This window comes from Sinocyclocheilus rhinocerous, unplaced genomic scaffold, assembly GCF_001515625.1.
Source record: "Sinocyclocheilus rhinocerous isolate Xijiao unplaced genomic scaffold, SAMN03320098_v1.1 scaffold112, whole genome shotgun sequence".
Taxonomy (NCBI): Eukaryota; Metazoa; Chordata; class Actinopteri; order Cypriniformes; family Cyprinidae; genus Sinocyclocheilus; species Sinocyclocheilus rhinocerous.
The window spans coordinates 557,065-583,056 of NW_015644008.1; the positions used below are offsets into that span (position 1 = coordinate 557,065).

At 37.3% G+C, this 25,992-nt stretch overlaps 2 protein-coding genes across 2 annotated transcripts in view; one reads left to right on the top strand and one right to left on the bottom strand.

Annotated features, from left to right (window-relative positions):
• Window positions 1-20,637, bottom strand: part of LOC107757794 (collagen alpha-1(XXI) chain-like) — a 23,609-nt gene extending 2,972 nt beyond the window's left edge. The window contains exons 1-26 of the mRNA XM_016575369.1: window positions 20,553-20,637; window positions 19,537-20,100; window positions 18,538-18,703; window positions 18,156-18,381; window positions 17,746-17,919; window positions 17,052-17,129; window positions 16,813-16,824; window positions 16,631-16,714; window positions 16,458-16,511; window positions 16,334-16,387; window positions 16,207-16,260; window positions 16,084-16,119; window positions 15,913-15,966; window positions 15,762-15,815; window positions 15,552-15,596; window positions 10,238-10,291; window positions 7,259-7,303; window positions 6,822-6,875; window positions 5,988-6,041; window positions 5,270-5,323; window positions 4,268-4,339; window positions 3,335-3,370; window positions 2,950-2,994; window positions 2,352-2,384; window positions 1,895-2,041; window positions 1,757-1,811 (exon numbers count right to left, since the gene is read on the bottom strand). Coding sequence (XP_016430855.1) covers window positions 1,757-1,811; window positions 1,895-2,041; window positions 2,352-2,384; window positions 2,950-2,994; window positions 3,335-3,370; window positions 4,268-4,339; window positions 5,270-5,323; window positions 5,988-6,041; window positions 6,822-6,875; window positions 7,259-7,303; window positions 10,238-10,291; window positions 15,552-15,596; window positions 15,762-15,815; window positions 15,913-15,966; window positions 16,084-16,119; window positions 16,207-16,260; window positions 16,334-16,387; window positions 16,458-16,511; window positions 16,631-16,714; window positions 16,813-16,824; window positions 17,052-17,129; window positions 17,746-17,919; window positions 18,156-18,381; window positions 18,538-18,703; window positions 19,537-20,100; window positions 20,553-20,637 — 2,389 coding nt within the window. The remainder of the gene's footprint in view (window positions 1-1,756; window positions 1,812-1,894; window positions 2,042-2,351; window positions 2,385-2,949; window positions 2,995-3,334; window positions 3,371-4,267; window positions 4,340-5,269; window positions 5,324-5,987; window positions 6,042-6,821; window positions 6,876-7,258; window positions 7,304-10,237; window positions 10,292-15,551; window positions 15,597-15,761; window positions 15,816-15,912; window positions 15,967-16,083; window positions 16,120-16,206; window positions 16,261-16,333; window positions 16,388-16,457; window positions 16,512-16,630; window positions 16,715-16,812; window positions 16,825-17,051; window positions 17,130-17,745; window positions 17,920-18,155; window positions 18,382-18,537; window positions 18,704-19,536; window positions 20,101-20,552) is intronic.
• Window positions 20,638-22,838: 2,201 nt separating this feature from the next.
• LOC107757820 (zinc finger CCHC domain-containing protein 2-like) overlaps window positions 22,839-25,992 on the top strand; it is a 19,506-nt gene continuing 16,352 nt past the window's right edge. Inside the window, exon 1 of the mRNA XM_016575404.1 lies at window positions 22,839-23,622. Coding sequence (XP_016430890.1) covers window positions 23,059-23,622 — 564 coding nt within the window. The 5' untranslated portion in view covers window positions 22,839-23,058. The remainder of the gene's footprint in view (window positions 23,623-25,992) is intronic.

Below are 25,992 nucleotides of genomic sequence, written 5' to 3' on the forward strand. Positions count from 1 at the left end.
TATATATATAGTTTTTATTGATATATTTTCAGTTTTCATTTTAATTTGAAAGTTTTAGTAATTCTGTTGTCATTTTTTGTGTCCATATAGTTTTTATTACTTTTTATTTCAGTTTTAGTTTTAGTTATTTCAGTACATCAAGATAAACTAAATAAAAATGAGAAATGTTGTTTTTGGCAACTAGCTAAAAAAAAGTTTTAGTTTTTTTATTTTAGTTTGAGTTAACTGTAATAACCCTGATGACTACAGCCATTTTTTAAATTAATTTTGCCTCAGATAGTAATTTCCAGACTATAAAATATGTTAGCACTTGATATCACTAGAAAGATTTATATTCATTATAAACATTTCCCTGCCTTTTCCATGTCTAGAAACCACACTTTTAAAATTTCCACATTTATAACAAGTTTGAAATAAAATGACAGATGTTGAGGGCACAAATTATAATAAGAAACATGATGTCAGCTTACTTCTTGATTTTTTTAACCTTATTTTAAAGCTTATTTTTAGCCCCCCTAGTGGGCCACTGATTTAGAGAGATAAAATATTTTGATATTATATTAAAGTCCTCAGGGCTTAGTTTGGGTTTTCTAATATAACTGACTACACTACATCAAACACACTTGTACATGCATTTGTTAGATATAATGCTATTAGATGTTTTTCATGGCTCTCTGGAATACTTGATTCTGATTGGTCATTTGCTACGTTCTACAGACTCACATTTTTGTATAACAATAAACTAAACATCTGACCATAGTCCCTGGCAACCAGAGCATGTGAGCGAAGCGGAGCGGTGTGACGCTCCGCTACGTTTTCCGCTCTATGGACGTGCCAACCAATATCTGTGCTAGTTTCACATCTCATATCATTCTCACATAATAAATTATTCATATATTTATGTATTTATTTATTTAAATAGCAAGAGTGTTCAAATGCTTCACAATGGCGTTGCAATCATCCTGACTAGATTTATTTTGCGATAATGACCATCTGAATAACCATTATCTCTTACTACTGTATGTGCAAGCAACAAGTGTAATTCGTGTGGATTTCATAAACTTTTAAGGAGTGTAGAAAAGATGGTGTAACATCTGCGACAGTAACGGCAATATAAAAAATAGCCATATGCTGGCTCAACAAATGGATTTCACAACCATATTTACAATTTTCCTCTTTTTTACAGAGAACTGAAAGTAGCTCTGAAAGCTCCTACCACTCCAGATGTTTCCAGCTATCTGACAGTGAGGCGCATATACACACATCATAGAGTTAAATGCTATTCCTCTTGAGTATCTTTGCCTTTTCTACCAAAATAAAATAATGTAAAATGCATATTAAGACATAGGAACATATATCAAGTACTAGAGTTTTACATTTTCTGAAGAACCAGCGAGTGATGCTACATTTAATTAAATTAAAGGTCACAGACATGATTATGGGGTGTTGTGGGTGTGTTGCTAAGGAGGTCTGAGTGTTTTTTTTTTTCAGTATTTTTTTTCAGAGTGTTTTTTTTTTTTTTGGTTGCTAGAATAATAGTTTCTTGGTAAATATAAGAAGGATGAGTTCTATGACTAAATTTAATTCTGGTTAGGGGTTTGATCAAATTCTAAACAAAAATATGGGCAAATATCAAAAGTGATGCTTGCATAAGCATATTTTATTTTCGTTTTCTCATTCGTCTCAACCTCACTCAGTGTATGTGCCACTGAAACAAGACATAAGACTCTTACCAGTACAATACATGAAAACTTACTCTGTAGCACAGAAGCACAGATCTTCATCAACTGCTCTTCAGAAGGTGCTTTGCCCTGTAACACAGTGTGTCATATTTGGACAAGACCATCATCACTATCATGCATGCCTTATAAATGCTCATAAGCATCACACTCACTGGTTTCCCTGGGTAACCTGGAAGTCCTGGTTGCCCTGGTAACCCATCTAGTCCTGGATAGCCTTGAGATCCAGGTGGCCCTGATGGACTCATATCTCCCCTTTTCCCATCAGCCCCTCTGCTCCCAGGCTCCCCTGCTACACCTGGCTGAAAAGGAGTGGGGAGAACAGTTAACTTCAGTGTCATCACTGTTACATAATGAAGTCAAGAAATCCAACTTTTTTTTCAGTTTTTGTGCATATTTGATTATTTGAGTAATGTAAGAAAAGGTGTTTTTATTTGTGATGGAGTTGTAAACAAGATCCCAGAATGCTAAGAGACACTGCATATGTTTGGTTCAAAACATCGTAGCTTTAGTCCCTTGCTAAGGAACCAAAAGACCTCTTGATTCTGACTCATCAGTAAATGGTTGTGAGACACTGAACAGTAGACAGTCATTTCAAGAGTTGTTATGTACCTCTCCTTTGTTTCCTTTCAGGCCCGGTTCACCCTGTTGAGAAGGACAGAAGTACATCAGGTCCTGTGCAATTGATTTGCATTTGAATAACCTGACATTTTATGAGAAATGTAGCATTTAGACATTTAAATGCATATTTTTTCATGTTTTTGAAAAAAGTCTTGATTTGCTGCTCAAGAAACATTTCTTATTATTATCATCAATGTAGAAAACAGTTTTTGTGAAAACAGTGATACATTTTATTCAGGATTCTTTGATGATCAGAAGGTTTAAAAGAACAGCATTTATTTGAAATAGAAATATTTTGTAACAAATGTCTTTACTGTCACTTTTGATCGATTTAATGCATGCTTGCTGAAAAGAAGTATTCATTTCTTTCAAAAAGGTTATTCTGTATGATATTCAGGTTTCTAGATATGACTTGGGTTCCCTCGTCAGTGTAAGTCTGTGGGATGTTTTCCTTTCCATTGCACAAGCATTGTGGGCCAAGTTGGGTTTCAACGTTTAATGCGTAGGTTTTACGGGTTTTTAAAATCCATAACCAGAAGTACACTTGCATTGGCAACACCACTAATGAAGCATAAAGACTCTTACATACATGTTTTCCAGCAACTCCAGGTTCTCCCTGGTTTCCTTTCTCACCCTGGCAAGAGAGATGCAATAAAAACGTCAACCAGTTTCTTTTGTTTTGCATGATTGTGCTGATCGAGACTAGCATTAACTAGTAAAAACCAGTCTGGACCAACTGGTATGTGTGGTAGTTAGTTTACAACTTTTTTTGCACTGACTGCTGAATAAAAACATTTGTGTGTAAGTCTTTTGTAGGTCAGAATTCCTGTTAGAAAAAATGTGTTTTTGCATAGGCGATTAACACCTTTTTTTTTTTACTTCCTCTTGTCTCTTTCTCTCTCGTATGTTCCTTTTGAACAGACGTGAGAAATCAAATGTCAAAGTTGTCACTCATCACTGAGCAGTCACGGTACCTGACTTCCCTTTGGTCCAGATGATCCTGAGTCACCCTGCAAATACAAGCGTATAGGAGCACTGGCATTTAACAGTACTTGAAACAAGGAATATTTGTAATAATACATTGATGTGCAAAAGTGTACAGTACATAAAGACGCATTAACCAAAAATAGTTCCACACTTTTCATAATTTTTTGTTTGAAAAATGAACTATACAGCCTATTGTGTTTCCCTACTTAAGAAACAGGATTCAAAGTGGATTCAAAGTGAGGAGAAGAGAAGAAAACAAAAGTTTTAAAGCACCACTGAGAAAATAGGCCTTGAAAAAAAACGTGAGTGAGAATATGGAAGGACAATTTTAAAATTCTGGAATGGTTAATGTGATCTTGTTCATTAAATCGAGTGTATTATTCACATTATAGGGGTAGAAAGAGGGGGAAAAAAGACAAGAACCTGCAACATTTAGTAAGACAGAATTTTGTGAATTTCGAATTTTGTGATGTCAGTGTCACATTAAAGTCAGCATGAAATGAAAATTTCACCTTGTCTATTTTGTAAATGAATGTTATAGATCTTATTGTGAATTCATCGATGTACGTGTTCATCATAACTGAATCTTCCGGTGAAAACCACAGACTTCTGGTGACAAAGTATGCAGACCTTTTCCAATGATTTACTGCAAATGCAACATCCACATCTCAAATGCAAAGTCCCCGCCCAACATTTTTTCTCGGATGTACCTCATAATACGGAAGAAATGATTTGTCGCTACTTCCGTTTCATCACAATTTTAAAAATATGGTATTGATGAAAAAATAGAGCATGACTTTCAGTCAAAATGACAGATAATGTCTATTTGTAATGCAACCTTTTATTAAAGCAAGGCAGAATGTTAAAGCAAGGCAGATATTAATTCAGGTTAGGTTTGTCAGTGTTGAAGACGGACGTACCTTATAACCTTTAAACCCTGGTAGACCTCTAATGCCAGGGGGACCTTGAATGCCGTGCTCTCCATCTGAACCCTGTGGATGCATGCATGCACACACACCCTTATAAGACTCAGTATTTAGATTGTTCACTTGTGCAACATCACTATACTTACTGGGTCGCCGTGATTTTGCCAAGTAAGACATGTTCCTGGATCAACATCTTTTGTTGATCCAGGATCAACATTACTGTCCAAAAATATAGACTAAACCCAATCCCTACCCCTAAACCTAACCTTACCCATAATTTATTCCTAAAATCAGTGTGAAATGATAGCTGATTAACAAGGGTGTAGAAGCACCTAACCCTGATCGTAAGCCTAAAACAGATATTTCCTGAAAAGTTATCCCTCAATTCTGATTGGTTAATTGGAATGTTGCTCCAGGATCAACAAGGATGCCATGGTCACCATACTTACTGACATGTATCATTTAATTAGTTTATCTTGTTGAATAAAGACACAGCACACTCAACACCACTGATAGACACTTCTCATTGAATAAAGACAAATTTCAGTCTGTTTTTGTCATATACCTATTGTATGGCATCAGAAAAGGCATGGACTAGTGTGCAATATGGACCATCACTTTAAAACTTAACTTTTCTGCTTAATGTGGGAGGTGATGAAATGAATGCAATGAAATAAAAATTGCAACCATTTCACACTCTCTAAAAGATAGTCTCTCAGCTTTGGCTTTTGCAGGCCTACGTTAAAAACCTTCCTCACATACCTATTTTGTCTTAAGCATTTGACTTGATAACTGTTGGCTCCCAACCAGTGGAATTATGTAAAGTGAATTAAAGGTTTCTGAACATTATGACTTGATGAAGGCTCAATATAGCATCTGCTACTCAAAGTTATTTCCTGAAGCCGGCTGAGGAAACGGCAGGTATGTCACTTAAAGAGATTATATCGTATTTTCAGACCTTTATGTGTGGAATTCCCCCTCCCTTGGCTCACTCACTTTAGCACCAGGTGGTCCAGGGAGGCCATCCTGTCCGCGAGAGCCAGAATTCCCCTGTCAGCAAACAAGGGTTTCACTCCATGTCAGTAAAATACTATATAGCAAGTACACTTATAATCATGATACAGGTAAAGTGATTTTGAGAAGTGATATAAAAAAATAAAATAAAATAAATTATTGTCACTTTTGATTAATTTAATGCGTTCTTGCTGAATAAATTATTTATTTGAAAAAAAGAAGAAAATAATAATAATAATATTTTCCCTTATATTTCAAGTTTTTTTTATCACTTAAAAGTTATACAAAAATACAAATTATATATACATATAATTGCCCGGGAAGGCCATAAGAGACCTTCCCTAAGAGGCAGAGAAAGGAAGCTTTTGGCTTTGGCTGAGATGGAATGATAAGAGCTGGGGTGCTGAGAAGCCTCCAGGCATAAGGACCTGAGATCCAAGTCCAGCCGCAGGGAGACGTCCCTGTCTGCTGCCCCACCACCCTGAGATGTTCTGGGACTAAAGGGGCGAAACGTCGGTGAAGGGTGGCTATTAGCTGATGACCCTACGGCTGGTAATTTGACACAGGCGGAGGTATGTCAGGCAGTAATGCCCAGCACTTCTTACCATCAACCTGTTTCTAACCCCCCAACCCCCACCCACCCAAAAATACAAATGAATGCTAAATATACAATAAACTACACATAGCTGGGATGACTTACTTTTGGACCTGGAGGACCTTCTATGCCAGGTGGGCCAACTGGGCCTGGGGGTCCCTATAGAATTAAAGACAACTCTGTAGTAAGACAACATCAATAATTCAAGCCCAATATGTTTTATTTGCCATATCTTTTCCAATAATAACCATCAATATTTTGTGTATTTTATTTCTTAGCCTATGACAGTTTAATGTGCAAAGACAACAATATGAAAGTCATTCGTAGGTAAATTTATCAGAACGTTTAAACACTGTGGTACAAATCAAACCATTCTGGTCTCACATGGGCCTGGTAACATTAACCAATGACGTGGGTTTGGGCCGCACTTCACCTTTAATAAATAAATCATTTACAACTGCTGTTGGAAACTAGATTTTCACATTTTCTGAAGAAAACATGAGTGGTTCCAACCCATGCCAAACTCACCACCACAGAGCTAGGGTGTTCTGGGTGGCTGGCATGGTTTTGCAATGCAGTTTGGCACGGTTTTGCGAAGTTTTATGAGTGGGTTGCTATATGGTTACTAGGATGTTCAAGGTGGTTGCTAGGTGGTTACAAAAGAGCGCCACCCCAAAAAGTCTCTATTATTGATTTTCTGGTTCCCAGATATGGTTTGAGTCTCTCTTTTAAAGTAAATTGGGATTTTTTACAAATTATTTTAAATGCACTTTAGCATTTTTAATATCATCTTAAGTCTGATACAAATCATGCTGGACATCTTGCCCTAATTTAGAGGCCTTGATAAAGAACTTAAACAGCTACTGCTTGTAAAATTGCAATTTAGCATTGAGCCAACAAACTAAATTAAAACATAATTCTGTTGAAATTATGAGATACCTTCTGCCCTGTTGGTCCAGTAAAACCTGCTGGTCCTGGCATGCCTCGCTCACCCTGTCAAATGATTTTGTTATACAGCAGCACAAAAGTTGTGACAAAATCAATCCCCTCCAAATGACTACTGTCCAAAGTTTGGGGTGGGTAAGATTTTTTTTTAAATGTTTTTGAAAGAAGTCTCTTTTGCTTCCCAAGGCTGCATTTATTTGATCAAAAACACAGTAAAAACTACAAATTAATATAAATGTTTTCTATTTTAATACATTTTCAAATATAATTTATTTCTGTGATGCAAAGCCCAATTTTCAGCATCATTACTCTTCAGTGTCACATTATCCTTCAGATATCATTCTAATATGCTGATTTGCTGCTTAAGAAACATATTGTATTTTATTATATTTAATAATTTGTTATATTTTATGATTAATCTGGGTTCTTACTTGAGGTCCAGCCGGGCCTATCTCTCCAGGAAGCCCCCGTATACCCTAAAAAAAAAAAAAAAGTAAAAAAACACAAAAAAGCATTCATGTGCCATAAGTTGTTTATGGTTTAGGGAGTACAGTTTTACATCCCATGAGCCTTTTTCTGTCGGTACAAATTTGATACAGTGACTGAAATACACAATTACAAAGGATCCCCTCTAAAACACAGGCTTAACATGCTGGCAGCACCTTTTACTGCCACTATTGCCTGTTTACTTACCGAGTGCTGTCTTTCTGTATCAATGCCAAGCCACACTGTAACCCATTCAATGTACTGGCAAGCACGTATTCTTTCATTAGAGTGGTTTACATGAGAGTTTATAATGAAAGATAAAAGAGAGGCATAAATCACCACACCAAGACCCATCCACAGTTGACACATCCCGTTTCCTACACCAGATTTCAGGAATCTCATAATCTTGTCAATTTTTCTTTCAAATGAGCTGGTTTGATTGTCCATAAACAGGAAGCACAGCCCAAACAACTTGTGAAACGAATGAGTGTACGAGTGTTCAATCAAACAGCAAATGTTCCTCTGCAAAGTTTCCACACAGTGCATGTGGCAACAGACATAAAAGAGATTGCAGAGATAAACAGACAGACAGAAGAAATTGGAGACATGCAGAAAACCTGCTGACCTCTAGAGAGTGCACTAGAGCATTTATTGACTTTAAAGGGGTCATATGATGCGATTAAAATTTTTCCTTTCTCTTCGGAGTGTTACAAGCTCTTGGTGCATAAAGATCTGTAAAGTTGCAAAGACTAAAGTCTCAAATCCAAAGAGATATTCTTTATAAAAGTTAAGAGTCAGCCACGCCTACCTAAAACGGCTCGTTCTAACATCATTCCTCACACTTGCCCCCGGCTTCTGCTCACTCTAGGCCGCCGCTGCTCACTCAAGGCCGCCGTGTGTGACGCTGTGTTACGTTGTGAAAGCGAAACTTGTGGAAAATAATGTGTTTTTTGAACCTTAAACCGCATAAACACATTTCATTACACCAAATACACAAAATAATGTTCTTTTTAGCAGCATCATATGACCCCTTTAAGGAATCGGTTACTAGAAATACCGCTGTCTCCACCTGCTCTGTGTGCGTGAAGTGGCCAAATAAAACGGTTCTGCAGGAAAGAATGAGAAATGAGAACATGCAGAGGTTCACGGTCACCACAACCTCAAAAAATAGGGAGGGGTGTATTAACTGTTATATTAATCACATGACACTAGACAGATGTCTGCCTAAAAGTTTCCATAGGGCAGCTCTCAGCATCTGGGCTTGGAAATGGGAAGAATCGTGTGCTTGCCAAAGCGTTACCCCAAAAGGGAATACTTACTATATGAATATATATATATATATATATATATATCAAACTATGCCAAGGATATCTAAATATTTACACTGAGGCCTAAACCACATCACTTCAAGTCATTAGCTGAAATAGGAATGAAAACTGACTTTAGAATGAAAACATAAACAATCTGAAGTCACTTTAAATTAGCTTTGGATTAAAACCATCTACCAACACTCCCCATGAAATATAGCTGCAAGAAAAAAAAAATTGGCCTATGTTCAACTCACTGACCAGAAGGATGAGCAAAGTGCAGAGGAGTTGTGTGACAAGTGATGGTCGTCTTACAAAGCAGCTGCTAATAAAAGAACGCTGTTTCAGAAATCATAATCTCAATCTTTAGAAGTGACACCCTTTCAACCACAATCATGAAGCTTTACATATCATCAGCTGTTTATTTTATGCTCTTCCTGCCCATCTCATATGCAAGATAGAAGTTTAAATGAGAACAAAGACATTTTATCATCTATTGCATATTTTAGTTTAAAGAACACGCCGTGGCATCACAGTTCTTTCAACTAAAAGTAGCAGTTTCATGAATTAATTCATGCTAATTAATTCAGGAGATCATGCAAAGAATATTTTAAATATTTCACCAAAAAAGCAACTCATAAAAGCAACTTGGGTCAGCAGGCCTGGCCTTTCAAATTTAAAACCAGCTGGTAAAAAAGAGAAAGAACATTACGATTAGGAAAAATAATAAACCTAATGTAAAACAATATGTTTCTGTTAGCTTGGTGACTTGGACCCTATAAAGGCCTCCAGATGAGTCCGTCTCAGTTTCTGAGGCATTTTGAAATAAGTCTGACTACGGCCTTGTCTGTTGCGTTAAAGAAGCATTTCCCTTTCTCATAGTCAGAGTTGCAGTTCACATGTGCGTGACTGGTGATAAAGCAGGACGACTTTAAAGAACATTTAGAGCATAAACAGAGCTGATGTTGACTATATACATGTATTATCTGCTACTCTACATCTCAGTGATGTATTCTGGGATTAGTAAACACTGTGGTCTCATCATTTCCAAATCTAGAGTTAGCAGCACACCACAAATCTGTGGGGCCCCCAGCAAACCATGTGACAGGGCCCCTTCTACCAGAAACATCATGCAATAAACTTTAAATAGTGCCCTTTCACTATGACACAGTCAGTCTCATCACATAAATATGATTAAATGTGTCAGCATCATAAAATAACATTATTATTGTGCTAATGTGCTAATTAAAAAGTTTCAACCTGGTGAAGACCAGAAAGACCAGACAAGAATGTCGAAAGTGAGCCGACCTGTAAACTAGAGATGAAATAAGTCATGAAAATGACATGGAAGTGACTTCAAAGCAAAGATTCCAGAATGGAGTTCAACCGTAAAAACTTCACAGAAAAGCAGTTGATAAATTCCTAAAAACCGAACTAGAATTTTATTGGTTCACGCAGATGTTTGATGCCTAATCAATCAAAATGAATTAACCATATTTTCAATGCAACTAAAGTTCTTCAACTAAACCTAATGAACTAAAACTGAGGTGAAAAAAAGAATAAGGAACACATACACAAAAAACAATAAGGACACATAAGATGATAAAATAAACTCACAGGGATTCCTGGCTGTCCATCTGATCCTGCCACACCAACATCTCCTTTCTCTCCCTAAATAAAAAACAAAAGTGGTCAGAATCACATATTGCACCTCAGAATCAAAAGAAGAAAACTACACCCATCACACATTTACTGATTTCTGAGGATAGAGTTCACGCATATCACACATATTTTTAGAAATAGGGGAAATGTGGTAAGCTGCAGGTAAAGACTATCATTTTGCCTTAAATAATCATGGTACATTCCACTAATTGCAGATATAATTAGAGTTTAGCAGTTCCAATTTGGGTTAAAAAATTTTTTACATACTAATTACATAAAGAGAAATTAAGCATTGAGAAGTTAAATATGCACACATCTTAACTGTAAAGTAAGTATGAAATTTGAGACAGTCTGTCATTAAAATCTAAACATGTTACACCCAGCTGTAAAGAGAGCTTATCTAAAGATTTTTTTGCACTTTCTGAAGAACTAAATTACAAGCCGTACACATGTGGGAATGTTGGTAAGAGATGCCCTTCTTTACAGAGATGCTGGGCTGTGGCTGGCCATCATGTGCATTCAAAAATAGCATGTTTCTGGTTACATGTGCATGTAATTTGTGTATGGTGAAACACACCTGTCAGAAAATATGTAACATCCCACATTTTGCATGAGGCATGGGATATGTTCAGAAAAACACACTGCTGTACCACACTGCCATACAAAGGCAAACACTGTAACTACACATTTTGTCAAAATGAAATCTAAAATCATCTCTGTTAGACTATGATTTACAGATTTAGAGGGAAAAATGAGTTACACTTTATTTCGATAGTCCACTTTAGACATTCTATTAACTATAAGTAACTTTGTAACTACATGTCAACTACATGTCAACTAATTCTCATTAATTTGCAACTACATGTCTACTAACTCTCAGAGTAGACTGTTAGGGTAGGTTTAGGGTTAGTAGAATGTTGACAAAGAAAGTGTTAGAAGATATTAAGCAGACAGTCTACTAATACTCTACTAACTGCTAGTTGACATGTAGTTGCAAAGTTACTTACTGTTAATAGAATGTCTAAAGTGGACTATCGAAATTAAGTGTTACCGAAAAATGTGTGAACACTAATATTTAAATAAAGGGGGAAAAACATGCAAGACATTTTTTGCCATTTCCATTAGTAGTTTTGGCTGTGTAGGGTAGCAGGTTAATATTATTTATGTACACATGCAGCATACTGTTCAAAGTATGTGCAAATTTTCTTAGATTTTTTTTATGCTAATTATAAAAATACTTTAAAATGATGTTTTCCAGTCATTCTGGCCTGGAGAGGATTTTTTCCCCCCCATGAAAATGCTAATGTTATCATATTGGACTAAAACTTACTGACTTGGCTCACACAGGGTGTAACAACTTCCCCAAAAAAATAAAAAAAATAAAAATAAATTAAAAAACAGAATTTTTTCCCCATCTCAGAAAATTGCTTATTAATTTGTTGTTATGCTATGTTATTGTCAATTATTGGATTCAATCCTTTTGTCAGCTTGTTTTATTTTAACTAGCACAGGTTTTGTATTTCTTTTTGGAACTGATTGATCGTAGGCCTCATTGATCTGAGCTTATGCACCTCAGTGTTTGAGTAAATATTACCAAAATTATCCACTAATTTTTTCACTCAAAAACTGAGGTGCATAAACTCAGATAAATGAGGCCCATGACTAATCACTTCCAAAAAAGAAATAAAAAAACCTGTGCTCACTGAAAGAAAAAGAAAAGAAAAACAGACCAGGAACACCAAATTAGGCAAATTTTAGTGGATTAAAATAATAATAATAATGTGTTTTATTTCTGAGATTATACTATTTCTTTCTGAATTTAACATACAATGTAGTGAGGTCATGTGTTAAAGTAGTACAGTTCGAAACACTCATCGATGCATATTTTATGGCAATATATTTTTTTAAACAAGCACTAGTAAGTATGTACTGTGCAGTATGCTAATATTTCGTGAAATGTGCTTAGTTTTAATGTAAAATGCAAGGGCTGGTCTGTAAGACACATAACTAGTGCATTATAAAATATTCAGTCAAATACTGTTTATTTCCCAGGTGTTTTCTTACTGTATTTCTCTTGTTCACACACTCAAATACATGCACATATAGACTTTACCCTGAAGCTCTGATATTTGGAAAGACCTCACACAAAGCATGCTCTCGAAACATGACAAACAATAATTGTACCTTATACCGTCGCACTGCAATTATATCCAGGAGAAGGCCAATTAAAAGGAATTCCACATAACTTTTATCTCTTTTAACCTTTTGGTGGCAGTTTTTGTGTGTGCACTGAACATTTGATGCAGGTGAAATGTAAGTAATGACCCATTTCGGTTCAAATAAACTCATAATCAACGTAGTCACGAGTTGTTCTTGGGTTCTGGGGTCTGCGTGTTTCAGTTTCTTTTAACAGTCCATATGCATGTATGTCTGCATGTCATGATTAAAGGCTGTTTCCAGGGTTGGCGGCACCACATGTTCTGCGGAAAACCCACCCTTACAAGGGAGCTCTCTTCTGGCACACCACATGAAACCGAGATTTGGTTAACTAATCAAGTAATCATTCCTTAGTGGACTGGGGAAACCTGGTGTTACCGCTACAGCGAGCAATTCTGTCTCAGATCCAAAGTGGGAAGGCCGGGACTTAATAACGAAAACTAGTCCTGTCCTGTCCAGTTCAATTTTCACTTAAGTCTCATGCATACGCTACCCATGGCCCTTTATGAATGTATAAGTGTACAACTGGAAAATCAGTTTTTTCATTTTTTTATCAAAGTGCTAATATACACAATAGAGCAACAACAATGATGCAAAACAGTAGTTTACAAAGCTTACACAAAGTCTCAAACATGAATGTAAAACCATTGCATGCTTTAAACAAATAGCTATACAACAGTTGTGCGATGCATCAAGCATGTAAAGTAAAACCTAGAAAAAACACATGGTTTGAACATGAAAGCTGTTTTCTGGGTTTAAACACTAAACTGCACAGCTCTAGTTCTTAAAGATGTGTAAAGAGATTGGTATCAATATTACAATAATCTATCAAAAGGACCAAAGTATCATTCATTTGAGTAACATGATGTTAAAGACCAAATACATTCTATAAATCATTTTTTATAAGTTAGATAATTTCAGTGAACATTACCAAACGTGTTTCAAATGTTTTAAAAGGTTATTTTATAGCTTTGCGGAACAAAATCTAAATGCCACATCTTTCAAACAAAGCCACATCCAAACCTGAACAAACATCGAGTGCCGCCAAGAGTCAAATCAAAGCCCTTACTGATAAACAGGCTTGATTTAATGGGGAAGTAAATGGCAGGGCGGCACTAATTTTCAGAGAACGGGCGGCACGCAGATGCTGAGACAGATGCGGTAGCCTGAAAATAGATCTGAGTGACAGACTTCCAATTTAAGTCTAAAAAACTCCACTCATTTGCTCAAACTACACTATAGGGAAAAAAGTCGTAATAATAAATATTATATATACATATATATATATATATATATTTGTCTGAAACTGCAAATCAGACATCATAGATCTCAATATGAGCTCAAACATTTCTCATCAAATTATTCTAAAACCAAATTACCAAATTATCACCACTTGTCAGCAGTTCATTTGTTTCTATTTTTAGCTATATTTATTCTATTTATATCTCTCAAGATACTCAAAGAGAAATATCTGAGACAAAGTTGATGATAAGTTAAAGTGAAAATTCCTGAAAACTTTAGGAAGTCTCTTGAGCTATAAAAGAGCAACATCCGAGCACTAACGATCTCATCTGGGTTGACCTACAACACTAAAAGTGTACAATATTCATCATATGTGTTTTTAATATTGACAGTGGCATTGCCAAATATTATTGCTAGGTGCTAGTTTATTTTTACGAAGTGTCAACATCCTCCTGAAAATGAGCTTTGCCATGATACACAAACTTCATAATGCAACATTCATCTCTTATTCATCATTATACCACAGTATTCAAGTACACTAACGCTAAACCTCAGCTGATGTAAAATGTAACCAGCACACAGTAATTTGGCTGGCATGTGACCTTATATTCATCTAGAACAGAGAGCAGCTCATGATGTGTACTGTGTCATTGACCAATCATAATCAGGGTGTTTAAGTCGCTATATATAGTCCTTTGGGCAAGACGACAGTCTGCTGCTGGCAAAAAGCTAAGAAAAATGTCAGTGAGATGGATAAAAAGAATCAACGAAAAGGCCACAAATATGCCCTTGTGCTTCAAATAATCCAGGACTTTCTCGTGTGAGAGGATGTCTGATCGTGTCCCTAACACATCTGATGGTTTACACCCTGTGCTGCTTTAAATACTTTGAAATTCTGGGTGTGAAGTTGAAATTGTCTAGGGTTGCCTGTCTATGTTGTGTGCTAGAACAGGAAAACAACTCCACGGATTCTCATGAACTTCAGAAACAAGACAGAAGTCATCAAAATCACTTCATGGGGTACGGGGCAAAATATTTATGGGTGGGGTTTCCCTAAAAATATACACCACAAAATGATGCACTATTTTCTTTTTTAATGTGGTACAACATTGTATTGACACAGGAAGTGAATTCCTTCTCATGCACAATTGACAGAAAACAAGCAGTGCTGATTGACAATGGCAAGGTTGTGTTGTACAGTAGCATTTCCTTCCTATGGAACCAAAGCCAGTGATTTTCTTTTTTGAATTTAGAATTTTTTCTTGATGTTTTTTTTCCAGTACAAAACATATAAACATTCTTAAATCAAGAGACATTTACCTGAAAAGCGAAGTGACATAAGATAGAGAGTCTTGTTTTCTGATAAATTGATCAAAATAAAGGGGGGTTTATGCTTTAAACAAGACAAAATATCTTCCAATGAGGTAAGAAATATAAACTTAATCCAAAAGGTAAAACAAGTTTATTTTTTCTGCCCCATTGGAAGTTTTTTTCTTTTTCTCTCATTTAAGCATAAACTTACTTACTTTTGACAAATTTATTAGAAAACGAGACTTAATAGCTTAAGTCATCTTGCTACTCAAGTAAATGTATATTCATCTACAAATGTTTAGATATTTGTACTAGAAAGAAGAAGAAAAAATACTTTTTGCAGTATTGGAGGCTGCTGCCTTTTTAAAACTGCTTTTAATATGCCTCCATCATCACAGGGACCAGAAAAACGTCCCTGGCTGTGAATGATTATGATTTCAGGAGTAGTGGTAGTTGAATTATAAGAGTTTTGGATACGTCAGTCTGAAATCTGTCTTACCTTGGGACCAGCAAGTCCAGGTAGACTATGTGTCCCAGGTTCACCCTGCAGAGGAAAGAGAATAAAGAAGACCTCCTTTGATTGAAGACTTTTTAAAGACTTTTTTACTTGAATTTAAAACAGAATACTGTAAAATGGGATAAAACTGTTAATGATCACTAATGCACAGCATGAACATTCGTAAGTAGATGCTAAAAGCAGATTTCTTACATTCAGTCCAGGTTTTCCAGGTGGTCCCATTTCCCCTGGTTCTCCTGGGATTCCCTATAAGGTCACAATAGTTTGCATAAGCAAAAACAATGTTTAGTAATCATTTCCTGTAATTTTCATAAAATTTAATAGGATGTATTGTTTTTTTAACCTTGTTTCCTTGAATTCCCAAGTCATCGAAATCCAATTTGGAAAAGCCAGTGCCCTAGAGGAGTTTTTAAGGGAACCATTTCAGTCATTGTAGTTTTTGCATTTTGCACATAACCTTTAAACACAACAACAGAAAAATTCAGATTAAATTATCAGAAAGTTTGAAACTCACTGTTGGTCCTGAAGGCCCTGGTGGTCCCATTTCACCCTATTAAAAGATTGGAGAAAACAAATTATACAAGCCATTATATATTTTTTAATTTTAATGACAATGAAAATCTCAAAATCGACATACTTTGGGTCCTTCCAGCCCTCGCTCCCCTTTTTGTCCTGGTTCACCTGCTTCACCCTGTAAATGGAAGAATAAAATATTAACGTAAAGCTTTGAGGTTATCAGAGAATGTTCTTGATGTTTCACTCACTTTCTCTCCATCTTGACCAGGCTCTCCAGATGCTCCCCTTTCTCCTGGTTTCCCCTGGTGGACAAATTACACACGTCCAAGCCTCATGATGAATACCAAAAATAATTATTTCTGTTGTACGTACAGGTTTACCATCAGGGCCAGGAGGTCCTTCTCTGCCTTTTTCCCCTCTGAAGCCCTGCATTCAAACAATGAGGAGATAAATATGTGTTTTAATCAGATGTCCCAAACAAGCAAAAGACCTCAGCAAATTTGCCTGTCAATCCATTGGGATGCATAGTTTAAAAAATGTCTCACCATAGGCCCAGGTAGACCGGACAGACCAGGTTTACCACTAGGACAGTCACAACCTTCTACAGCAGGAGAGCGGTCCGAAGGACACTGGGAATACAACACATTGCACGTAAAACCTAAACTAAACCAATCACCAATCAAATTAAACATTTTAAAAAGCAAAAATAGCCAGGCTGGTAACTTACCCTGTCATTATCCTGTAACAAACAGAGAAAAATACATTAAAGTGGGAAGGAAATCACTGGAGGCAGGTAACACGTAATGTTCCTGGATCAACATCCTTGATGGTCCTCGAACAACATTCCTTTTTTTTTTAAACCTTATTGGAAAAAAAAGAAACACCATGCTGGTTGACACCAACTAGGATTTGATTGTGAACAGCTTGGCCAGCAAGACCAACAACAAACCAGCAAACCAGTCTTACCACAGAGTAAATTTCACATGCTGTCTCTCTCTCACTTTGCTGGGGATCACAGTAGATCCGTAACTTCTGCAGCACTATCTGATAAAGAAGCACAAGACACAACAGAAATCTTTTGATCTGACCATTTGTGGAACAATATTGTGGTAGCAAACTATCAGTCTTCCAAGTTTCTCTTAGTTTGGCACATATGTGACCCTAGACCACAAAACCAGTCATAAGGGTCAATTTTTCAAAACATCATCTAAAAGCTGAATAAATAAGCTTTCCATTGATGTATATAGTGTGTTAGGATAGGACAATATTTGGCAGAGATACAACTATTTGAAAATCTGGAATCTGAGGGTGCAAAAAAATCAAAATACTGAAAAAAATCGCCTTTAAAGTTGTCCAAATTAAGTTCTTAGCAATGCATATTACTAATCAAAAATTTAATTTTAATATTATTTACAGTAGGAAATTTACAAAATATCTTCATGGAACATGATCTTTACTTAATATCCTAATGATTATTGGCATAAAAGAAAAATCTATAATTTTGACCCATACAATGTATTTTTGTATACAAAATTGTATACAATTATTGTATATCAATGTATACAATATACCCCAGCGACTTAAGGCTGGTTTTGTGGTCCAGGGTCACATAGAAGCTTGTGATCAGGCAGGTGTCAAAAATAGGGTTGGAGTCACTTACAGGGACTGTAGTCTCAATATTGATTTTCTTGGCGACCTGAGTCTTTCCATTAATGTAGATGGGAACAACTGGATCTAGGAGCTGCTCCTCCACATATGCGCCGTCTACGAAACAAGTGATGCGTTTGTGCTTCACCAGGAACTTCAGCTGGTGCCAATCTGTGTCAAAGAGCCTCTATAGAGACATAAATCATATCATTAAAAGACATAAACACAGTGATATTCTTACTATATAGATGTTTTAATAATAACTGCATCCCAAATTACATACTAAAATATTTACTTTGATGTTGATAGGAAAATTTGATGAAAATTCATTTTGGATCAATTTAGCACAGATATCACGTGAATTAGGATGCAGCCAATGTTTTTATTAATTAGATTTAAGAGTGATATACAAATTTCAGAGACCTTGATGCCTCGGTCATTAAATATGACTGTCTGCTCTTTCTTCAGAGTGCTGGTGCAGGTGAACGTGACCGATTTGTCAGCTCCGTTCAAAGTCACGGCGATCTGCTTAACCCCGTCCTGAGACAACACCCTTAACAGGTCGAACTTCATCCAGTGAGCTGGGTTCTTCAAGCGCAAAGTGGCCACAAACACAAAAGCTGGTGGAAGGCCTTCTGGAAAGATCTCTCTGTGGGGAACATCAGGTGAAGATCAAAGTAGCCTGAATTTTCCAACCACAACAATTCACTCAACATCTCATTTACATCACAGTGACAGAATTCAAACAGTTCAACATGTACAAGAACACAAACAATGCAGTACACAAAACACACACAAAAATCACCTGGTGTTGTGGGTGATGTTCATACGAGGGCTGAGCTGAGACGCTCTCTCTGATATCAAAGAGCCCTGAACCTTCTGAGCCACCTGCTCAATCTTCATCAGGCTCATTAGATCAAAGCCCTTCTGATCGTTCACTGTCCCAGGGATCCGCGTCAGACACACTGATTCTGTGAATGAGAGAACGTAAATCTTCAATTCACAAACACTTTAGTTGCACTTCAAATATGATGCTTTGAATCAAAGCGTGTTTAGATAACCACACAATAGTAACCGAATAAGAAAATGTCTTTTTTTTTTTAGATCTGGTTTAATGAGATCTCTTTAAATTCTCAGTTGTTTCTCCTAGACAGCAATTAGATAAAACAGAAAGCAAATGAACACTTAGATTTCCAGATTCTCCGTTTTTCAGAAGAGATCTCAACAAAGTCTCAAAACTGTGCTCCTATGTGCCAAGACACCAAAGTCTGACTGCAATCAAAAGTCAGAGATCTTAATATGGACTCAAATTCTTTCAAAACCAAATCTGAGCTGCTATCCACATAAATTTTCATTTGTATTGACTCATTTGTATTCATTTTTATTCCTCCTAAGGGAGGAGAAACATCTGAGACTTGTAACTAAAAAGTCTCCCCAATTAGGAAAGAGCCACATGTGAGCAATAAAAAAAACAAAAAAACAAATTAACATACACTCAATGAAACATCTGATAATAGAAGCCAGTGCTTAACTATGTAGCATTAAATAGACACTAGTCCAAAGACAGAATGGTCTCTAAGTATCTTGTCACATGATATTCTTTGATGAGTCATGGCAAATGATGACCAACAGTTTATCTTCGGGATTAAACAGATGCATTGGGCCCCAAAGTTTACATCCATGTAATGTCTTTAATGTCGTGACATGTGGCCAAGTATGGTGACCCACACTTGGAATTAGTGCTCTGCATTTAACCCATCCTGGTTACAGAGAAAAATATGCTCCAAAGTCTAGGGCGACTCACCCTCACACAGTTTCTGCTCCATCAGGTCCCATATGCTTGCAATGGATTTATAGTCCTCCACGTGCAGCACGTACGTAGAAGGTGGCTTGTTGGCCATAGACACCAATTCAGAGTTAGTGATCTCATTTCCCACACCGACTGCAAACAGAACAATATTCTGTGCTTTGGCCTCCATGGCAGCATCCTCAACATCATCCTGCGAGCGCCCATCGGTGAGAACCACGGCGATGCAGTTTCTGGGAGACTGGGATGTGCGGTTAGGCATCCCGAAGACGTGGTCTGTGGCAAACTTGATGGCACGGCCGGTACGTGTGTTGCCCCCCAGGTACGAGATGGAGGTGATGGCCTCGATGAGTTCTTGGCTGTTCTGATGCTTTCCCAGAGGAATCTCCAGTCGAGGGGTGTCGCTGTACTGGATGACTGCCACCTGAGTGTGCCTGGTGCTCACGTCAAAGCCACTGGTGATGTTGATGAGCCAGCGCTTGGCGGTTTCAAAATTAGGGATCCCCAAGCTCGAGGAGCCATCGATGATGAACGCAAGGTCATTGGGAGTTGTGCTACAACCTGCAAGCCCAGGAAAACATTTGCCTACAGTTGTCCACATGCAGACCAAGTTTAGTTACAATTCTTGAGCAAATGTAGAGTGAAGTCAGGTACATTTGTCCACTTTTTGACTGGCATCTCAACCAATTGCTCAATTTACCTGAATTCACCCTACAGTGTCAACACAAGAATGACTGAATAAGTATTACAGAAGTCATTTTCTCAAGTATATTCATTTACATTTATGCACTTGGCAGATGTATTAATTCCAAAGTGACTTACATTTCATTTAAGGCATACATTTGATCTGTCCATGCATTTCCTGATAATTGAACCCATGACCTACTATTTGAGCTACAGTAATGCCTCAGGAGTGTTGCTTTAATGCAGCTTTATACTGTTAACATGTTCCATAATTTAAACCATTTGACTAATATATTATAAAGTATATGACTAAGAAAAAGATGCCAAACCAGCTTGAGTGTCCTCTTGTTGGAATCCACTGATGTGCAGCAACAAAATACAAACAATCAGTGAAGAAAACATCCATGTCCACATGGTATGGCAACAAAAAGCCAAGCAGCAGTTAGAAAATGCCTGGGGAAAAAATGAAATTTTGTGTAAAATTTCAATATCTATACATCTACATCTACACACACACACACACACACACACACACACATATACATATATATATGATAACACCATGGTATTTTAATACATACCATGGTACTGTTTGATAAGTAAGTTATTTGAACAAATGCATCCAAAACATGGTGTTACCATGATTTTCCATGGTATATTTTATAATACCATGGCCCTTAGAAAAGTTAAATTGAGACAACATCAAATATTCCTATAAAGAATTAACAAAAAACATAATAAGCTATTCTCTCACCAGCAATGGGAATTCTGGATATCCACGAGTTTAAACAGAGACTTGCCACCAATAGGTTACAAGACAACAGCTAAAAATGCTCTCATTACTGACATGAATTACAGTAAAGTGCTGCAGAAACAGTGCACAGTGGTAAGATACAGCCAAAGACTATTTTATATCTGCACCCACAGTGACGTACAGCCTTTCCTGGGCAGAATGAAAGAGCGACAGGCATCAGAGAGAGGGAGGAGTACGGGTTAAACCCTCCACAAAACATTCTTCAAAGAAAGTCAAGCCAAATGGCTCTGAGCCTCCAAACCCAAGGCCTATTCCACAAATAGCGCAGTCCAAAACATCTTTATTTTCTCTGCCGTCATGCATTGAGCTATTTAGAAGAGTCCATTGACATTACATTAACATCATGTCTGTGCAATGTCTTTTGTGTTACAGTAAAGACTATGCCTTTATTCCTCCAGTAGCACATAGTTTGTTTCCATCCGATTAGGCCAGTTACTTAAACACAGATGTTTTGAATCCTAATACTGTGAAATAACTCATCAGGAACCACTGTCATTCTTCATTGGCCTGTTTATGAATAAAAAGATGCTTAGAAAGAAAGTAACACATCCAACCACATTAGTACCTGAGGAAGGAATAACCTGTGAGTTGCTTTGCTAAACGTCCCTGTGTATATATTTATACACCACAGACTTGTACACATATCTGCTGTTCAAACACATTTATATATTAGCACAGCTATTTTGGATCAAAGGTGGGCCCCTCCATTTACCAGAGGAATCACATTAGTCAAAAATAGAGGAGACATAAACAAGTGAACTGAAGCATGTGAGTTTAGTTTAATGGCGTGTAGTGTTTTTAATATGATGTAATGATGCTAAAATACAATGCATTTGTTGTGTGGAGGATCTGAGGTGGAAAAGCAATGGGAATAAAAGCAGCATGCATCTCAAGAATGGGGAATGTTTCTGCTTGTCCTAATATATGAAAGGAAATGGTGGTATTGGGGAGGTTGGTTATGTATGATATTTGCAGAGAACGTGTTGAAATATGCACATCATGTCACGGATATACAATGCCGCCCTCTGGTGGATACAATGGTCTTTACACAGAGTACAACTAATCCGGGACTCGGGAACCTCTAGTGGTTCGTGGTGGTATTGCAATTGGTTCACCAGTTTAAATAAAACATGTTTCCCTATTTTTTACTCAAATAAATTCAAAAGTGCATAAACATATCCTAGAAATAATATAGACTCACATGAGATACATACTTCCTCTTGTCATGACGTCATCATTTGTAGGCCAACATTAACTCGCCATTGGTTCCTCCGGGGTTTTCGATTTTATTTTATTTTTTTCCTTCGGGGTTTTCGGTTTTATTAGGATGTTATCTGAAATCATTTGTTACATATTGAGCTTTTTATGTGTAAAAAAAAAAAAAAAAAAAAGCATTGCTAGTATCAAGTATCCAACACAAAACACTTGATCGTGACGTGAGTCGAGGTCAGTAGAAAGATGTATTAATGAGCGTGCACCGTCTCTTATTATGGAACTATATAATTTGGCGGAAGAGTTCGTTTATCGTGGTTAAACAAATGTAATTAAATGAACACTGGTGTCTTTTATCATATTTCTAGAACAGTCATTTTATAAAAAGCACAAGGCCACCCGAGTAGGCCTATATGATTATAACACAGTTAAACCCTTTAATATATTTCGTGCCATATTGAATTAGTTATGGTATTATTTAATCGTATTTTTTTATTATTTATATATTCGATATATTTTGTCAGTTGAATTACCCCATAAAATATAAATTTCGAGCTGGTGAGTTTAGGACCCTGCGACTCATATGACGAGTGGGTGGAGTCACGGATGATTGACAGGATATTCTGGAGGCACGGCAGGCGAGTAATCTGGCGAATTGACCTCAACCACACCGTCAGACTACAGACGGCGAATTTTGAACGAAATTTCGCCCTAAATCGGGAATTTAATCGCGTTTTGATGCCGAAATATTGGCCAGAAAGTACCATCCATGGACTTCCATCTCTGATGTTCGTGTTTGAGAGCTGATAATGATGAAGATGAAGCTGCGAGCGGCGGGAGGCGAAAATCACCGATGCGACTTGAATTCCGTTAACGGATCCGATCGGGAGAGCGGCACTGGAGCGGCTCAGCTCGATAAGGAGGCGGTGTTCGAGTGGTTCGGCTTACAGCTGAACCCGTCCGGACGCGTGGAGCTGCTTTGCGGGCTGCTGCATATGTGTCAGCCGCTGGAGCTACGGTTCCTCGGCGCCTGTCTGGAGGATTTGGCCCGGAGAGATTTCACCGTCCTGCGAGATTATGAAATCCGGGCCAACTGCCCCGCTGATCTGGAGGGGCTGGTGGACGTAAGCGACCCCGTTGTGCTGTCCAAACTGCTCGTTTATTTGTCTTTGCTCGGATCCAAGAGCAGGGAATGCGCCGGGATTCTCTTCAGGACGTTGAGTCGAATGGACGCCGGGATGTGCGGCGCTCTACCGGAGCCGGAGACTGTGGATCAACTGCGGCTACTCTTCACGATTGGATCATTACACCCGGCGTTCAGTTTCTATCAGCGGGAAGAGCTGCGAGCGCAGTTGGATAGACTCCAAAGATGGGTGTGTTATACTAACATTAACATTATACTAACAAATGTGGCAGAAATACCATGGTAATTTCATGTTTTGCACACGTACCCTAAAATACCATATGAATACCATGGTATTCTTGGTAGTACCACCCTTACAGAAAAGTCCTATGACAGTACCATGGTACACTGATGGTATCAGATATATTACAGTAATATTATCATGGTACCTTTTTATGTATTGGCTAAAGTCACTGATAAAAAATGACCAAAAGCACCATGGTATTACCATGTTTTTTTGGATGTGCACTATGCTAATGCCATGTTGTTCTTTAAAAAAATACTTAGAGTAGCATATAAATGGTTTTCTGAATATCATATACATATTGCCAAATGAACATAGCAATACCATGGTATTCTTGGGCGAATACCACCTTTACAGAAAAGTCCTGGCACAGGACCATGATACATTGAAGGTATCAGCCCTTATGAAAATTAACCATGGCTTTACTATAGTAAAAGTGTTGTAACCATATTTTTTTTGTGCGGATTGATTACCATTTGTATTACCAGTTTTACTACAAATACCATGGTTAAAATATGGTTAGTGAAGCAAAACCATTGTTAATTTGTGGTTACCATGGTTTAACTATAGTAACCATATTTTTGTGGTTTTATTTGTAGTAAAACCATGGATAATTTTCTTAAGGGAGATGATAAAACCATGGTATTAACATGGCACTCCAGGGATATTATGGTTCTACTATGGTACATGTCCAAAAACATGGTAGTACTATAGTACCTTTTCATGTATTGGCTAAAGTCACTAATAAAAATGACCCCAAAAAAATCATATACCATGGTATTTACATGTTACTCTATGGAATATTATGGTTATACTATGGTGCGTGTCCAAAATATGGTAGTACTTTTCATGTGATGGCTTAAGTCACAAAAAAAATGACCAAAATCACCATGGTATTACATTTTTGTTTGGATGTTTAATACATGGTATTCTTTGAAATTCTCGGAGTATCATATAAATACCATGGCAAACATTCAGCAAGAGTAGAAATTCAAAGTCACTAATAAAAAGTACAATAGTATTTGAACATGTCATTCTAATACCATGGTGTTACCTTGTGATACAATCAGTGTTCCATAGCACCACCACTTAAACTGACATGAACTGGTAAATGAACATAAATAACCTCTAGTCAAAAAGGATCCCTGTTGGAATTTCTATCATACTTTTGAATCAATCCTAAAGGATCCCAATTGGAATAAAAAACAAATAAGATCCTACTGGATAAACTGAAATCCATACAAAATATTTTGATTATTTATTTTTTAAAGAGTCTCATTGGATATTGCTTAATGTTTATAAGTTCTTTAAATGTCATGTACTGAAATAATGTCATACTATTGGACAGTTAAAGGAATCGCATGGCAGCTGCAGATGTTCCTGTAGGATTTTCTTCATTCAGTTTTATGTCCGACAGGTGGATGTTCTAATCTTGTCAGGAATTGTTTGGAACTGAGTTCTTAAAGGGGTCATTGAAGTTGCTAAAAAGAACATTATTTTGTGTATTTGGTGTAATGAAATGTGTTTGTGGTTTAAGGTTAAAAAAACACATTATTTTCCACATACTGTACATTATTGTTTCTCCTCTATGCCCCGCCTTTCTGAAACGCGTCGATTTTTATAAAGCTCATCGGTCTGAAAAGCGAGGAGTGCTGTGATTGGCCAGCTATCAAGTGCGTTGTGATTGGCCGAATATCTCAAGCGTGACCATACTGTGATGCCGTGTCCCGGCCGGAGCGACGAGACAAAAACATTAAAACCCATTATAAACGAGGCAGTTGTTGCATCCAGTCGGGACATAATTACGGATTATAATGACTAGTGTTGTCAAAAGACCTGGTACTTCGGTACCAAGTCGGTACTAAAAAATTAAAACGTTACGGTACCAGGTTTTTTTAAGTACCGAGTACCCGGTCAACCCAGTTCTTGATGCGCTATCCGATAGGTGCGCAGATGCGCTCTCTTCATAAAAGCACTGAGACGTGGCGACATCAAAACGAGGAATATCAATATCAAAACTGACCGCCACAAATAGATTTTCCAAAAGGCTTTGACGTCGTTGAATAAACATGAGCACTGCATGTGTCAAAGTCGAAACCCGGTGCGGGTGTTTTTATATCACTGTATTTCTGAAGGAAACCGACTGTCTTCAGAAAATTATGGATGTCATTTTCATTTCATCTTGCCTGTAATGCCTGAGCAGCTTTTGTGAGAGCAGCACTTATTTGATAATAGCCGTTACCGGGGAAACCTGATCTCTCCCGCTCTACAAGAGCCTCCTGCTGGCAGAGAATGAGTTTGCATATATATGCCGCC